A 16,540-nucleotide genomic window follows, 5' to 3' on the forward strand; every position below is an offset into this window, starting at 1 on the left:
GTATATGTTACTGTCTTAATGTGTTTCTGTGTTGAAAACAAATCTTCCTCCAGTACACATAGTCTAATCTTATCATTTTGTGAAGGCCACATACCTGATTGTTGCACTTGGAAGACATTTGGCTCAGTAAAGAGACATTTTAGTTCAGGAAAAGAGACAGACAGCCATACTCCTCTGTTTCAAACACAGATAAACATTGTTCATTGTTCATTATTCAAGTTTTTCACACATAGATCCTTTCAGCCAATGAATGAATGGGTATAGATCATGACTCATTTATTTATTTTTTGCCCATATTTGAACACTCAAGAAAATAAAAAAGAGAATCAGATCCCTAGTTGGTGGTGTCGGGCAGAAACAAAGTGAAAGTGGTTAAGTGTGTCTATGGGCTTTATACATATTATTGAACCAATGAAGTATTAACAAGAGCTTGTGACTAAATAATAACTACGTTGGAACACAGATTCTTTTTTTCCATTTCCTGGAAAGAAAGGGTTTTGGAGATACAAAGTTTCCACCAGATAGCGACAATATATGTTAAATCAGTTGTATTATTGTGTAGTTCAGGACTGTGTTACATGTTTCAATAGTCAAAATGATTGCCTCGCCATATCGCATCAGTCCATCTGAAGTCTCTCTAAACATCTTGAGGCCTGGAGGCCAATCCACCGGTTGTTATGGCACACACGCACGCACGCAGGCACGCATGCACACAGACAGACACACACACGCGCACGCACACACACACACACACACACACACACACACACACACACACACACACACACACACACACACACACACACACACACACACACACACACACTGACTACAACGGAAACAAAGGGGGAGTTGACTGCCTTGGTAATGCAGGTGTCATGCATTTTGTCTTTTACTAAGGCAGATGAAATATTGTTTCCAATCTATTCACTCACAGATGGTGGAGGGAACCTGGCAAGGCACCAACCTGCTCATCAGGAGCAGTTAAGGGTTCAGTGTCTTGCTCAACGACACGTTGACACGCAGCCAGAAAGAGCTGGGGGTCGAACCGGGAACCTTGGCTTCTGATTCCAAGACAGTCACTCTAGCTCCTGATCGGTCACTGGTGTGTATGGCGATCAACCGAGTCTGGGGTCGTTTCAATAGGAGATGCTTAGTGACAGGGCCTGGGAAAGATCAACTGATTGTGAACCAGGGACCAGAATCCTGACTAAGACCACTGTTGTGTCAGGTGGAGATATGGGCTAAGATTTGGGTTTTTCTTGAGTTGCACACAGTCTGTCTATTGCTGGCTAGATGGCCTAGTGGTGGACAGGGACAGTCTCATAACATTTCTCGCTCCAAGCTTGCCCCGTACTTATTCTTCTGGTACGTCAGCGTGGAAAAACAACTCTCACAGAGATACATTGTTGCTAAAGATAAAACAAAAACTTTGCTGTAAGCTCCTGGGAATCCTGCTCAATCCAGAACTTCACAAGGGTCTGTGTTTCATACCTGTGCCTCTTGATAGAGTCTGTGGATCTTAAGTTTTCTTTTAAAAATAACTACGATTTCTGCCACTCTGAAAGCTGTTCTTCAAGAAGCCATAGTTAGTGGCTAAAATCAGCCTGGTTGTGGATCCTTGGCACAACCAGGAGACAACTACCAGAGGACCTAAGCATGTCTGGTCTGCTCCATAGACCCTTGGTTCTCAAAGTGGTGTCCTTGGGGGGTTCCAGGGGGTCCCCAGCAAAAGTAGTAATAGCATCACAATCTACCACTTTATCCATTTATATGTTGTCTATTCAAAACTAGCAGATATACAAGCTCACAGCGAAAAATATTGAAAATGTTTTTTTTAACACAAATTCTTCTTCTTCTCTTCTGGGGGTCCCTTGCACACAACCTTTTCAGATGGGGGTCCTTGGGCAAATGCACAATGTGGGGGTCCTTGACATGAAAAGGTTTGAGAACTACTGCCATAGACTGCTCGTAGGTCAGCAGGGTGTCTCAATGACTCCACCTAGTGGCCAAAGAAAACACTGGCGGGAGTTGGTGAAAAGTTGTGGGAAATGTTGTCTTTTGAAATATGAAAGAAAGTAGCCCTGAAACATGACTGTCACAAGCGTCATGTGAACCATGGCTAGAAAGAAAGCAACATTCAGAATTTCACAATGATTTTTTTGCCTTTAGACATTTTGGTCTATTTAATGGTGGCCTATTGGCCTTGGATAAAGACTACCATAGATATATTTGATCGATTTTGACATTTTCATATCTACGATAGTCTTGGGTTTAGCTCTGGTCCAGAGCTATCTTAGGCTGCACTCCCCAGTGCGCCCTGCACTTTCACCAGCAAAGCCCGCAAATGCAAAATATAAGGTGCTTACCCGGTTGCCCCAAATGATAACGTGCCCTTCGGATTTTTTGTACAATGTATTAGTCCGTATTTTTTAAATAGATATGTGTTTTAATCCCGTCTGTGGCTGAACGCCATTTCCCTCCTCGTTTACTTCCTTTTTACATTGAGTGTAATTCTGGCTTTCTCCTGATGCGCCTATCACTACCGCCCATTGAGGAATAGAGGGAACTTCCGACAGAATCGGAGACAGACGGGATTAAAACACTTCTTTATTGAAAGATACGGACTAATACATTGCACAAAGACTCCGAGGGCGAGTTAACATTTGGGGCAACCGGGTAAGCATCTTATATATCTTTCTGGTACATGTACGGAGAAGAAAGGGCTTTACTGGTGAAAGTGCAGGACGCACTGGGGGGTAAAGGCCAAGACTGTAGATACGAAAGTAAAAGTCAGACTCGATAAAATACATCTATGATAGTCTTGATCCAAGGCTAGTAGTGGCATACTAGCTGGCATACTCCCTGAACACACTCACGGACCCGTGTGGGGGTCCCCGGACCCCACTTTGAGAAACCATTACCCAGAATGCAACGCGTCACATGGTCTGTTGCTGTTTACAGTTCCAGAGCAAAACTTCCAGCAGCTTTGATGGAAAAACAAAACAACAACAATGTAACCACATGATGGCTCTGTAGGACTATAGGATCCAACACTATGATCAAGACGGAGAAGATCGTGCACCTGAAGTGTTCCGGAGGTCGTAAGCTTCGGGTGGTCCGAGAACATTACCTGAGAGAGCATGTTCCCTGCTACAATGCTCTGTGTCAGGCGGGCTGTGCTAACGGTAACGAATAATAATAATAATAATAATAATAATTATAATATTAATAATAATGAATAATAATGTTGTGATAATACAAAACAAAATGGCTATAGGCTGAACCTAGCCTTGGATCAAGACTATATTATGTATTTTATCGATTTTTACATGTACATATCTATAATCGAAAGTAAAAGCCAGACTCGATAATATACATCTATGATAATATGTCTTTATCCAAGGCTAGGCTGAACCATTGATTTGTTCATTCATATAAAAGATACTGCAGTCACATGTCTGATGCACTGACGTTTAGCATTGGACCAAGAAGAGTCTGTCTGACAGACAGAGATGTATTTTCCCTCCCAAATCGCAGAAAAGATTTAAAAAAAAAACTAATCGAAGCTAATTGTTAACTATACATATGCCTCATTATAATTGTGTGAACTTTATATGTCCTGTAAGATAGACATCTACAGACATTACAGTAATCTAACTCTTAGAGACAAAGAGTGTACAAATGGAACCAGATGGACCTATAAGGGTTCAATTGGTTCCCTCAGAGTTACAAATTGATAAATAGGATTTAACGGTGTATTAAACATTGTTGGGGTGGTTTCTAGCCTTGAATCAAGACCATCATAGTATTTTATCGACTGACATTTGCTTTCGTATCTAAAAGCAATAGTCAGACTCAGACTCGATAAAACATCTATGATCCAATACTAGGTTGGTTTCATAAATTTACAAAGGTTCTGGTAACAATTCAAGCCAGCAGAATCATCATATTTTTAATCAATCAGCATTAGTCGATCAAATTGGATAGTCAACTGAGGGCACATCATTATAAAAATCCATACAAAACAAGGTTTTTGTTGCAACATCATCTTGCAGATCCAGTCTGAGTCTTGAGCGGATACTGAAACTGTGCAGTATATGTGTGTGTAGTCTCTCAAGCCAGACAACTCTTCCACAATCTTCTAATGCTGAGAAAAAAATAACAAAATATATCTTTTGGGGAAAATGTTTGTCTATAATAATGACATACACAAAATAGGTACGCCAGGCAAAGTGGTTAAGAATGTATGGTTGAAAACGCATGTCACATGTAGATGGAAGGCGTGTACTAGAAATCGGATTAATCTGCAAATAACGTTGAGGTTACACGCGAACGCTAGGGCTTGGCACAACTTGGCAGTTGCCTGGGACTCCAAACGGAGTTTACTATCCATGACTTGAAGAACCCTGTTGATTCTCCCAATTGTGCTGTTGTTGCCACACTCCTCCAATCAGATGGCAAGGTGCTGTCAGCAGAGGTGACCCACTACGTGGTGCCTGATGCTGGGGTGGCGGGGGACTACCTGGAGATCCTGGACTTCACAGAGCTCCAGGGCATCGTGTTCACACAGACCGCCTGCCAGGCTGTACAGCACAGCAGAGGACGCAGGTACATTCACAGTTATAGTGTGTAGTAGAGCCCGGTTTGACTATATCGGTATCTGCAATTGCGTAGCCGGTGTGTCCAGATTTTGAGACATTTTCAAAAGTTTTCAAAAATGTTTCAAGATCTACAAGCTCACAGTGCATCTTGTTTGAAGCTTCTAGATCTGCTATTTTTTGAAAATCTTTGAATTGGCCTCAAGTGGTTAAATATAAAGTTATTTGTGTTTTTGTTGTTATTTGGATATAAGTTAAGTTCTAATAGAAACTTTCATCAAATCTTAAGTATCAAAATAAATATCTGGCAAGACATCGGTAATCAGTGGTCTTGGAGGGTGAGGGAGAGAGATAAAGGGAGGGAGAGCTGGAGAGAGAGAGGGTGAAAGGTGTAGGCTATTGTATATCTAACAATAATGCTTAAAAGCAGCTTCCTTAAATTAAACAAATCATCTTAATTCATCACACTGAACAAAAAATGACCTGCTGTTGCTGACTATATTTGATCCTGTGTCTCAATTCTGAGCAGGCAGTACAACCGTCTGCGCGGACTCCTGAAGGACCCTCGTCACGACTGCGTGCTCTTTGCCAATGAGTTCCAGGAGTACTCGTATTGTCCCAGAGAGAAGGGAGAGAGCCAGGACAAGTGGCAGACCAGGTCAGTGCTCAATGCTCCCCCAGTGTCCTCTCTCTCTCTACGTCAGTGTGTCCAACCCTGTGTCATTAGCAGCACATTTCGCTGTCCTGGCTGTAACGCAGGACATGGTGTTCTCTAGGCAGGGATTTGCTAGAAGACTGTTTGTTAGGCGTGGCAAATATTCAGAAAGAAAAGTCGCCAGAGCAGTGGATTTTTCTAATTAGATTTTAGTTAGACATGCACATCCCTAGTCTTCTTCGGTCAGTGCATGCAATCACTGGCTTAGAAAAAAAAACATAAGTGGTTTGTTTTCTTGTATTATATATTATGAATAACTTTGAATTGCACTGAGATTCTCTGACTAAACTCAGTATTTCAAGATTCACCATGAATTATAAATACACCCTAGGTGGGGCTTTCACAGAAAAGTTTGACAAGTCAAAGTGTGTGTGTGTGTGTGTGTGTGTGTGTGTGTGTGTGTGTGTGTGTGTGTGTGTGTGTGTGTGTGTGTGTGTGTGTGTGTGTGTGTGTGTGTGTGTGTGTGTGTGTGTGTGTGTGTGTGTGTGTGTGTGTGTGTGTGTGTGTGTGTGTGCGCGCGCGCGCGCGTGTGCGTGTGTGTCCTAAGGTGTGTGTACAGCGCAGCAGTGTGGTACCACCACCATCTGGCAGGTCTTAAGCCTGTGGTGATGTTAACAGAGGACAAGGATGCTGTGGCTCAATACAGCAGCCTCAACTCTGGAATTTATGTCATCTCCATTCAGGTATACTTATCCTGAAAAGGCTGGTCTCTGTATTGATTAAATCAACTAATCGTCTCTGTATTGATTAAATCAACTAATCGAGTAGCCGACAAATTCCTATGACCATAAGTCTGCTAATAATTTCTCAAGGACGGTGCTACTACAGTAAAACCCCTACAGTATGTTATTTTAACTCTGAAGAGTGTACAAATGGAACCAAATAGACCAGTAAGGGTCCATTTGCTCCCATTTGCCAAACAATGACCATTCTGAAACGATGTTAGCCTATACAGAATCAACATGACTATGGGGCAACTACGCACTGAGCATTCAGTGCAAGAGCCTTGTACAAGGAAGGATGACTATTATGCCATCTGTAATGGCAAACATTGTATTTAAATGCTACTAGAATCTACGTTCTGCATGAAAAATGTTTTAAAGCTTTTGTTGTGAATCTTTTCCTATAATATGTGTTGTGCAATGTTACCTTATGTATATCATTACAGAACATAATCTGGCCAATGAGACCACTCTTTGCATTATCAGTTTACAGCATTTCTTTTTCCTATGTTTTCCTCCCAATGTATTTGTCAGGATTATCTGCAGAACTTCTGGCCAGAGCTGCAGGCAGCACAGGAGCTGTACTGTTCCATCACCCAGGCCTTGCAAGAGAAGGAGAGTGAAAGCACAGAGAGGGAGTATGCAGAGCACCTGCCTGCTGAAATCCTGGAGGCTGGAATTAAGTCTGGACGATACATTCAGGTGTGTGTGTGTTTGTTTGAACACGCCATATTTTACAAATGTAGCTATTCTGTGGGCTTTTCTGCCTTTATTTGGATAGTAGCCTACAGTGTAGAGTGACAGGAAACGGGGAGAGAGAGACAGGGACTGACATGCAGCAAAGGTCGTCGGGCTCGGGAATCGAACCAAGGGCTCGTTTGTCAGGCTGCATTAGAGCCTACACCTTAGCCTTAACCTCTAGGCCATCGGCGCCCCCATGTTTTACTAATTTTGTGGGGACCACACAGATAGTATAACCCAGTGGTTCTCAAACATGTACATGTCAAGGACCCCCAAATTGTGAAGTTCCTGTCCACAGCTGTGGAGACTGGGGTTCATTTCCACCATGGTGCCTCTGGCTTGGCCAGGCGCTCCAACGAACACAATTGGCAGTGCTTGTGGGTGGGAATCTGGCTGGGGAGTGCAAAGCACATGCACACTGAGAAAATCACTAAAAATCCACTTTTAGCAATGTTAGCCCACACTCCTTCCTCTCACATTCTCATATTCATAATACTGGCCTGCTATCTACCACCCCTTGAGGATATTAACAGTAAGATACTTTTGCTATCTCCTTTATTATTTATTCTTTCATTTATAGGATATCATTTATTTTTGCAGGGCACTCTGAATGTCAACAAGCATCGGGCCCAGCATGAGGCCTTCCTCAGAATGGAGGGTTCCAGTAACAAGAACACAGGTGTGAAGCAGCGGCGACCAAATGTGGATGTTGATTAAGCCAGTGGTTCTCAAACCTTTTCATGTCAAGGACCCCCAAATTGACACTTACTAGGCCGCCGACCCCCATTTGAAAAGATGTACCAAGGACCCCCATAAGAGAAGATTTTTACAGCAGTGATTTTCAACCATTTTGATTTCAAGGACCCCCTGTTTGACATGCATTAGCCTACGGACCCCCATTTAATTACATTTCTATCTCTGGGACCTTAATTTATATTGTAAAATCAATGTTAATTTAGCTCTGAGTGTACAAATGGAACCAAATGAACCTGTTACGGTGACAAAGTTACAGACCCATAAGGGTCCATTTGGTTCCTAACTATCCATCATTTAGCTGGGGACCCCCTGAAACTCTTTCAAGGACCCCTCAATGAATTCAAGTCCCCATGGGGTGACTTATCGATAGAAAAGTCATTTTGGGGGTGAACTATCCCTTTAAGAACCAATGGATTAAGCATCTTTCACAGACCACAGATAGGGCAGCCACTTCCATTCTTCATCACACACAGCAAGCAGGCCCTACACTGTAAAATACAGTGTATTTCAACACTGAGAGTATAGAAATGATTGGCTACAATTGCACATGAAAGAGTCCATTTGCACCCATAAGGTTCACATTTTTGTTAGATTTGCACACTCGGGCGTTGAATTTTACAGTGCACTACTCAGTCCGTAGTGCAGTTTCAGGAGAAAGGAGGAAAAAAGACCTCCTCCTTTCGGTTTGTCATATGCCCCCTGTCATCCTCTCCTTCCCTCTCTCTGTATACCAGATATGAACAGCGATGTGTTGGTGAGTGGCAGTAAAAATCGGAACAGAGCCGTGCATGGCGACACGATCGTAGTGGAGCTGCTGCCCAAGAGTGAATGGAGAGGAAAGGCTACATCCCTGACGGAGGGAACGGGGGAGGAGAAGACGGGAGAGGACACCCAGAGCCAACCCATGCCCACAGGTGAGACACTGCTACACCAGTGGGTCTAAAGTTGGGGTCCAGGGACCCTCATGGGCTTCCAAATGGCACCTTACGGGTGTGTAACTCTGAGAGTGTACAAATGGAACGGGTCCATTTGGTTCCATTTGTACACTCTCAGAGTTATGGGGGTCGTGGAAACCACTGTGCTACTAGGAACAGAGCCTTCATTAGTATCATTGGTAACACATGTGAAGGAAGTGATAATATGGCTGCTGTGCATAGAGCCTATTGTCAGTCGAGACTGTCTCGACTCACTATAGCCTCACTATTCCACAATCTCCGACATGAAGCTGTTATCTGTTCATCATTTCCGTTCACAAATGTATATTTTAAAATATCTAATTTCAAATATATTTTTGAATTTCCATTTCTGCTAAGTAGCAATCTATATGCATCGACTAATTCGATTTCAGAAAGACAAATGTAAATTCCTGCAAAACTGAAGTGGAGGGAGGCGGACATCTGCTTTACAATCTGTGCAGTTTCAGCGCTTCCACTGCATGCTGGAAGCTTCTGAAAATTGTGTGAGCCAGCAGTCTGAGACTTGGTGAAACTACCACAAACTGCCTTGTGGTAATGATGCCATAACACGATGCAACCTGTTATGGCATCATTACCACAAGGTAGTTTGCCTCTAGGGGAGAAATAATGGACCGTGGGCAGTTTTATATATATTGTAGCAACATACGTTTTTCAGAAAACTGAAAGGATTTAGAAGGCATTTTTAGAATCACGTTTAAATGGGTTAACCCGTGAAATGACTCCCTGGCTGCAGGCCGTGTGGTGGGGATCCTGCAGAGGAACTGGAGGGACTACGTGGTGACGTTCCCCCCCAGAGAGGAGACTCAGTCCCAGAGCAGGAGCTCCCAGCGCATCCTGGTCATACCCTGGGACCAACGCATACCCAAGATCAGAATCAGCACTCAGCAGGCCGAGGCTCTGCAGGTCAGATCTACTTTTCTCCTGCTGCTGCTGATGTGTGTACTTTGACAGCTAGTATATCTTGTATTTTCTCTGCGCAACACTGGCGTACGACCTGTATGAATTAAACATATAGGCCTATTTTTGTTCATTTTTGCCAGTATTTTGCCAAAATAGAGACACCAGGGTTAATGTGGTTGTTGCACCCTGATCATGTGTACAATTTAAGATGAGATCATAAAAGTCCATGTGTACTGTTGATGGAGAATGCCTCAAGCCCTTCCTTCCTGTCTCTATGTAGGACCACAGAGTGGTGGTGCGTATCGACTCGTGGGAAAGCACCTCACTCTACCCCAATGGCCACAGTGTGCGGGTGCTGGGTCGGGCTGGAGAGCTTGAGACAGAGGTTCAGACCATCCTTGTAGAGAACTGCATTCACGTGCCTCCCTTCTCAGAGGCCCAGGTCTGATTCTTTATTTTTATTTTATTTTATCAACGACCATGTCCAAATACTGTACATTAAACTGAAGGAAATTAGATGCTTTTTACCACATTTAGCTAATAGCTCATTATCTTTGCCAGGCCAGGGATGGAGATTATGTTTTTGCCCCTGTGTGTGTCTGTGTGTGGCCAGCTAATTTAGCAAACTACTGGGCTGTGTGTGTGTGCGTGCGTGTGGTGTGAAGGGGCTCATGTTTATTTATGTTTCTGCGTTTAGCTGAGAGAGATGCCAGTGAACTCTGCAGAGAACCCATGGAGAGTGGACCCTGCCCAGAGGCATGACCTGCGAAACACCCACCTGGTGTTCAGCATCGACCCGCTGGGCTGCGAGGACGTGGACGACACTCTCTCTGTGCGCACGCTGCCTGGAGGCAAGCGCTTGGAGCTGGGGGTTCACATCGCTGACGTCACTCACTTCGTCACTGAGGGATCACTCACCGACCTGGAGGCGCGAGCTAGGTAAGACAGATAGGTAGATGTATGTAAGACAGGTAGAAAGAGGTAGAAAAGAAGAGCCTGGTCACGACCTAAAGCAGCGATTGTCTAGGAAGTCCTGAGTGGGTAGGATTTTCGTCGTACGCGTTTCCCCCGGAAACGATATTTTTTTGACCAATCACAACACTCGTTTCATTCACGGAGAATGTTAACAGATTTGTAAAGCATCAACGTCATTTCCTTGGGCGGTACTTCCGTCAAATTCAACCGTTTCCGGTTCTTCACTTCCTAGACAACCAACGTCCCAGGTCTAGCCCAGCGTGCAAGCAGGGAGGCACTCCCCCAAGGCATTGGGTACTATTTTTATAGACTTTGGTACAAAAAAACTCTTTTGGAGCCCCCCAAAAATGTGTCTATGCAGGAGATCCCTGGATCTACAAGCTCATAACACGATGCTGTGTCCGTGCTTATAGATCTATTTGTGCCGTGTGACGCTGTCATACTAAGTAATGGTTTAATGGTCTACTTCCTGTCCTGTGTTTCTAGGGCTACTACGTACTACATGGCAGACCGGAGGTATGACATGTTGCCTGCTGTCCTCAGTGCAGACCTCTGCTCTCTGCTAGGAGGAGTGGACAGGTCAGTGATACAGTGTTTGGGACTGGGGGGTCATGGATGCATGTCGTCAATGCCGGGCGGAAACCTTGTATGTCCAAAACCACTACATTTCAGGAGTTAGAAAAATGAACCTGTGTTCCAATTGATCCAATGTAGTTATTATTTAGTCACAAGCCAGTTGTTGATACTTTTTATTGGTTAACTATTTATAAAACCCACACACAGACTTAACCACTTTCAACCTGGCATCCCTGTTTTGGGCCTGTCATTATAGGTGAAAAAAAGTTTGAAAAAATAGAACAAATAGCCGATCTACACGTTTTCAGCTTGTAGATCGGCTATCTTCGCTCATAAAACATAGTATGAAACGGTGCCTTAATTTATGAAAAAAACATAAAACGATGAAATATGGAGATACAAAGTTTCTGCCTGACAATGAGGATATGTTTAAGATCAAAATAAATAAATAAAAAACAGCTATTAGTGTGCATGTACTGACTGAACGCATGTAATTGATGCAGGTACGCCATGAGTGTATTGTGGGAGCTGGATGCACAAACCCTAGAGGTGAACAGAGTGTGGTACGGCCGCACCCTGATCCGCTCCTCCTACCAGCTCCACTACGAGCTGGCCCAGGCCCTCCTCAACGGACAGGAGACGCAGGTGCCAGAGCTGGCCCAGCTCGGCGCCGATGTGAGGGATGCCAAGCTAGCCCAACTCATCCAGGCTCTGAAGATGCTAACGCACATAGCCAGGCACCTCCGTGCACAGAGGGACAGAGGAGGGGCACTGGAGCTGGAGGGGGTGGAGGTAGGATTCAGGGCTGCAACTATCCATTATTTTCTCAGCGATTATTCTATCGATTACGTTTTCAATTGGCTAACCACTTAAGCCCTATTTTAGACTTTGTTGTACAGCGGTGTTGTGCAAAAATAGCGCAAATAGCAGATCTACAAGCTAATATAACTCTTTTTAGTTCTGCTATTTTTTAATGGAAATAAAACAAGCAAAATGTCATTGTTTTTATTAAAATTAAGTATCTTGGCCCGCTGGCGTAGAGGTCCGGGCACCTAGGCTATAATGTAGCCTGACAGCGCATCGCGGGTTCAAGTCCCATTCCCGACGATGTCTCTCCCCATCTCTCTCTCCCTGTTTCCTGTCAATCTCTACTTTCCACTATAAATAAAGGCAGAAAAGTAAAACAAAACCCCAAAACAATTAAGTATCTTATAATTGTTTTTACAATCACTTAAATTGATTAGTTAGTTCCATTAACTGTTGCACCCCTGATCATATTTCGAAATGAGTTTTGTCTCCTTTTGCATCCCTGCTCAGGTGCGTGCTCAGCTGGATGAGGAGAAGAACATCACGGCCCTGGTCCCTCGTCAGCCGCTTGAGGTCCACGAGACCGTGGCCGAGTGCATGATCCACGCCAACCACTGGGTGGCGCGTAAGATCCAGGAGAGCTTTCCTCAGCACGCCCTGCTGCGTCACCACCCACCGCCGCGCCAGGAGTTCTTCTGTCAGCTGGTCGACAGCGCCAAGGCTAGGGGCTACGCCATTGATACCAGGTGACTTAAGGCCAATTCATGCTGTGAGGCTGGGGTCTTTAAACTCTAGGGTCGAGACCTCTCAACCAAAAACTTATCTGGGGCGTGATGATATTTACAGTAAATGTCACTTATCGCTACATTTATCCACATCTGTCCATTCTTACGCTGTGATTGAGATCAGACCGTTTAATACATCACGCGTGAACCAGATGATTTCTGCACTTGGATCTGTGCTGGTTTCTGCATTAGATTGATAAATGAAGGCTAAAATCTGTTAAATGGGAGACTTGATGTCAAGACTCTGTCTGCTGTTAAAGGTTTATAGCACATGGGTAAAACAAATATATAAGATGTTGGAGAAAATAGTATTTTTTTTTGTTATGCACAAGCAGTGACTAGGTTGAGGGTGTTTCAGGTAAAAGTGTAAATCAGAGATGTGTACATTGAAAACATGTTGAGCATTGTGTTTTCCACCAGGTCCAACAAAGCTCTAGCTGACTCTCTGGACTGTGCCACGGACCCTCAGGACCCTCTGGTGAACAGGTTGCTCAGACTGATGGCCACTCAGGCCATGTCCAATGCTCTCTACTTCTCCACTGGATCCTGCCCTCAAGATCAGTACTACCACTACGGTACTTCCACACTGTTTCTCATCATAGTCAATGAAATTGCATTCGTAAAACCCCTTTCATTGGAAAAGAAGGGAAGAAACCTCAGGAATGATCACAAAATTTTATCGACTTTCCAGTGCGGACAGGTGTGCAATAGGCGCATAGTGGGGAGTATACATCTGCAAAACAAACAATGTAAAAGGGGCAAACAAAAACAAAAATGTACTATCAGCCACAGCAGGCATGAGGGCATTAATTAATTAATTAATTTTACCAGGAAGTCCCATTGAGATCAGAAATCTCTTTTACAAGAGAAACAGGTCAAAGTAGCAGCCATATAAAAACACGTACAATACAGTAAGAAATAAAACATTTAGAGAATCAAACAGTACAATTACCAAAAAGTATGTTTTAAACACATATCACACATATTATATAATATTATATATTATTCTGAGGGCAACCATTCCTCTGAAACAAGCTCACAATGCGTCGCATTCCGCCGCAATGTGACACATTGTGAGCTTGTAGATCAGCTATTTTCGGTGAAGAAATTTAGTGTAGAGGGGAAAAAGGAGCAGCCCTGGTATAGACCTCTGGTGGACTCTGGTCACCTGGGAATATAGTGTTTAAGTGGTTAATAAATTACTTTAAAGTATTTTTTCGTGAACCTCTCTCTCCATCTCCCCCCTCTCTGTCTCAGGCCTGGCTCTAGACCGCTACACACACTTCACCTCACCTATCCGGCGTTATGCAGACATAGTGGTCCACCGCCTCCTCACTGCAGCCATCAACCTGGACAAGGGCGAGGTCCCCAAGGGCCCCAGCAAGACATCAGCGCTAAACAAAGAGCTGGAAGAAATGTCGCAGCACATCAACTGCAAAAACAGGGTCAGCAATATTTACCTGGGCTATTTTTGCTTACAACAACATTTGTTTATTTCACTTAATTTCTTAGTCTGTTACACTCACACTGTTCTCACTGTAGGACTAGTTCAGAAAATCTGGGCAAATGGACAAAAAAAACACTGTTTCATCAGTCACTGCCTATGACAGTGCTCAATGCCCATGTGCATTATCAGATTGATTGGTCCACCCATTGAGGAGAAAAATGGCTGCAGCCAGACAGAGTTTTCTCAGTTTTATAGTAGCATGACATGCCACTGGACATTAATCCAGAGAAATGCATAGATTAAAAGTAGGTAATGAATGATAAAATATTAAAACAGAAAGACAGATAAAACTGATATATCAGGGGAAAAATTGGGAGATGGGTAAAATTGCAATTTAATTATAAAGGAAGGGGGGGAAAAAATGAAACGATTGAATCAATCTCCATTGGGGTTGCACTTTCCCATATGCTAGAGGTCGATAAACTCCTCTTTGTCTGAAGAAGATCCTAAAGCCAAATGTATGTTTTGTTGGTTTTACTTGCTGAAAAGAATGGATTTCAGCTGTTTTTAACTGTTGGCTCACGTTTGATTTGCGCAGGCAGCCCAGCAGGCCCAGAAGTTGTCTACCGAGTTGTTTCAGGTTCTCTACTTTAAAGATAAAGACCCTCAGATGCACCAGGACTGCGTGGCTGATGCCGTCATCTACGCCATACGAGCCAACGGCGTGCTGGTCTTTGTCCCACAGTAAGACACCATGATGAATTGAACTCAATTCATACTCCCATCGCATAATGCGCTGTTAGCTTGAAGATCTGTTCTTCTCAGCAAGCGACACAGTCGTGCGACTGGGAATAAATTAGGCATTAGTTAGACCCTCCAGAAAAACGTGATTATGTGCATAATAATGAATACTTGCGGGGGTCACTTTTTTTCCCAAAAGGTCACATCGCATCGCATGAATATGCGGCATATTTCGCAACTTCCCGCAATTTTACCGCATAAAATCACATAAAAAAACCCTGCATATTTCATTGCAAAATCAAGGATTTTAGCCCGCATGACCAAGGATTTTTGCACACATTTTTCCCGAGGATCTAATTATTAGTGTGGCACAGCAACACTCTTAACACTGACCTCGTCCTTCAACACCAGGTATGGCCTCAAGGGGGCGGTGTACATGAGGAGCCGCGAGGGTCAGGTGGTGAATGTGAAAGCGGACGGCAGCTGTGAGTGGCAGAGTGGTTCCATCCAAAGACATCCAGACCACATCAGCACCACCAGCAGCTCTGGCATCTCCACCTTCAGCCTGTTTAATCACATCACTGTAAGCCACTGTTTCCCAAACGTTTTCAGCTCGAGACTCCAAAGAAAAATGTGGTGACTCGGAATCCAAACTTTAAAAAAATACAGTATGAATTATTAATGAATTATTAATTAATGTATTAATTAATCACTTAAGCCCTATTTGAAAAAATATAATATAATGAAACCATGCCCAAATTTGGAGTCCTTCGTCATAGATATGTCATAGACTGTAAGACTGATGTCACAGGCTGTTGTTTATCCAAAAGCTAATAATTTAATTTGGACAGCATACTGACTCCCATGGAAGTGCACCCATCGGTTCTAGAGTTATTTTGCAAACAGTCATACAAACAGACAGATTAGAGTGAATCTATGTGGTTGTATTGTGACTTTGTAGATCTGCTATCTTCGGCACGAGACACGTCTTACGACAGTATAAATTACGCATAACTCCAACTGGACTTAATAAGTGCCCTGTCCTTTACAGGTGCGGATCTCCATCGAGTCATCCCGCTGCCACTCAGATAGCCTCCACATGGAGATGATCAGCAACAAGCCCCACCAGAGCCTCAACCCCCAGAGCACCCAGACCCAGGGGCGTCCCAACCTGGTCCAGGAGGTGGTCCGCCAGGCCGAGGAGGCCTCCCAGCAGGCCCAGGAGAAGGCCGCCCGTGGCCCCAAACTCTCCAAGGAGGAGAGAGAGTTCCGCCAGAGTAAAGTCCCTAATCTCTACTCCCTCTTGGAGGAAGTGAGAGAGCTGGCCTTGATGGACCTGTCCAGCTGTACGACCAGATAGTTTTCCATAATGATCTGAACTCTTATGTAACTCTTTGACCTCAGGTTAGTGTAGGCACTGATGAAACATTAGTGCTTCAATCATTTATTACACTGTATGAATTTTTATCAAGTATATCCTTTTAGTGATAGTGAGATGTGAATAGGAACAATAAAACCTACCTGGCAGCTCATTTGTTATTCTGAATTAAAGTTGCATGTTTGGAACCAATGGCTGAGTTTCTCATTTAACCACATTAACCCGGGTGTCCCTATATTTTGGACAATGTGGCCCTTAACTAATGGACAGACAAGCTCTGGAGACAGGTCATCGTGAGAGGGTCATAAGTAGATCTTGGTTGTTCTTAAAACTACCCAGTGGATCACACTGTCACTGATGCATTCTGGGTGTACTGGGACCTTAAAATTGTATGCTTTAAATCAACTTTCATATCAAGG

At 43.7% G+C, this 16,540-nt stretch overlaps 1 protein-coding gene across 1 annotated transcript; it reads left to right on the forward strand.

The window, feature by feature from the left end:
* The first annotated feature begins 2,941 nt into the window (after positions 1-2,941).
* dis3l (DIS3 like exosome 3'-5' exoribonuclease) lies at positions 2,942-16,303 on the forward strand. The gene is made up of 18 exons (XM_084054163.1): positions 2,942-3,188; positions 4,458-4,611; positions 5,131-5,259; positions 5,864-5,999; positions 6,573-6,740; positions 7,380-7,458; positions 8,270-8,449; positions 9,246-9,415; positions 9,693-9,854; positions 10,110-10,351; positions 10,874-10,966; positions 11,467-11,755; positions 12,281-12,516; positions 12,976-13,130; positions 13,813-14,000; positions 14,601-14,746; positions 15,155-15,326; positions 15,795-16,303. The coding sequence occupies exons 1-18, from the start codon at positions 3,059-3,061 to the stop codon at positions 16,101-16,103; spliced, it is 3,138 nt and encodes a 1,045-aa protein (XP_083910289.1). The 5' UTR covers positions 2,942-3,058; the 3' UTR covers positions 16,104-16,303.
* The last annotated feature ends 237 nt before the right edge of the window (positions 16,304-16,540 follow it).

Source organism: Gymnoscopelus microlampas (assembly GCF_963454915.1).
Source record: "Gymnoscopelus microlampas genome assembly, chromosome: 4".
NCBI lineage: Eukaryota > Metazoa > Chordata > Actinopteri > Myctophiformes > Myctophidae > Gymnoscopelus > Gymnoscopelus microlampas.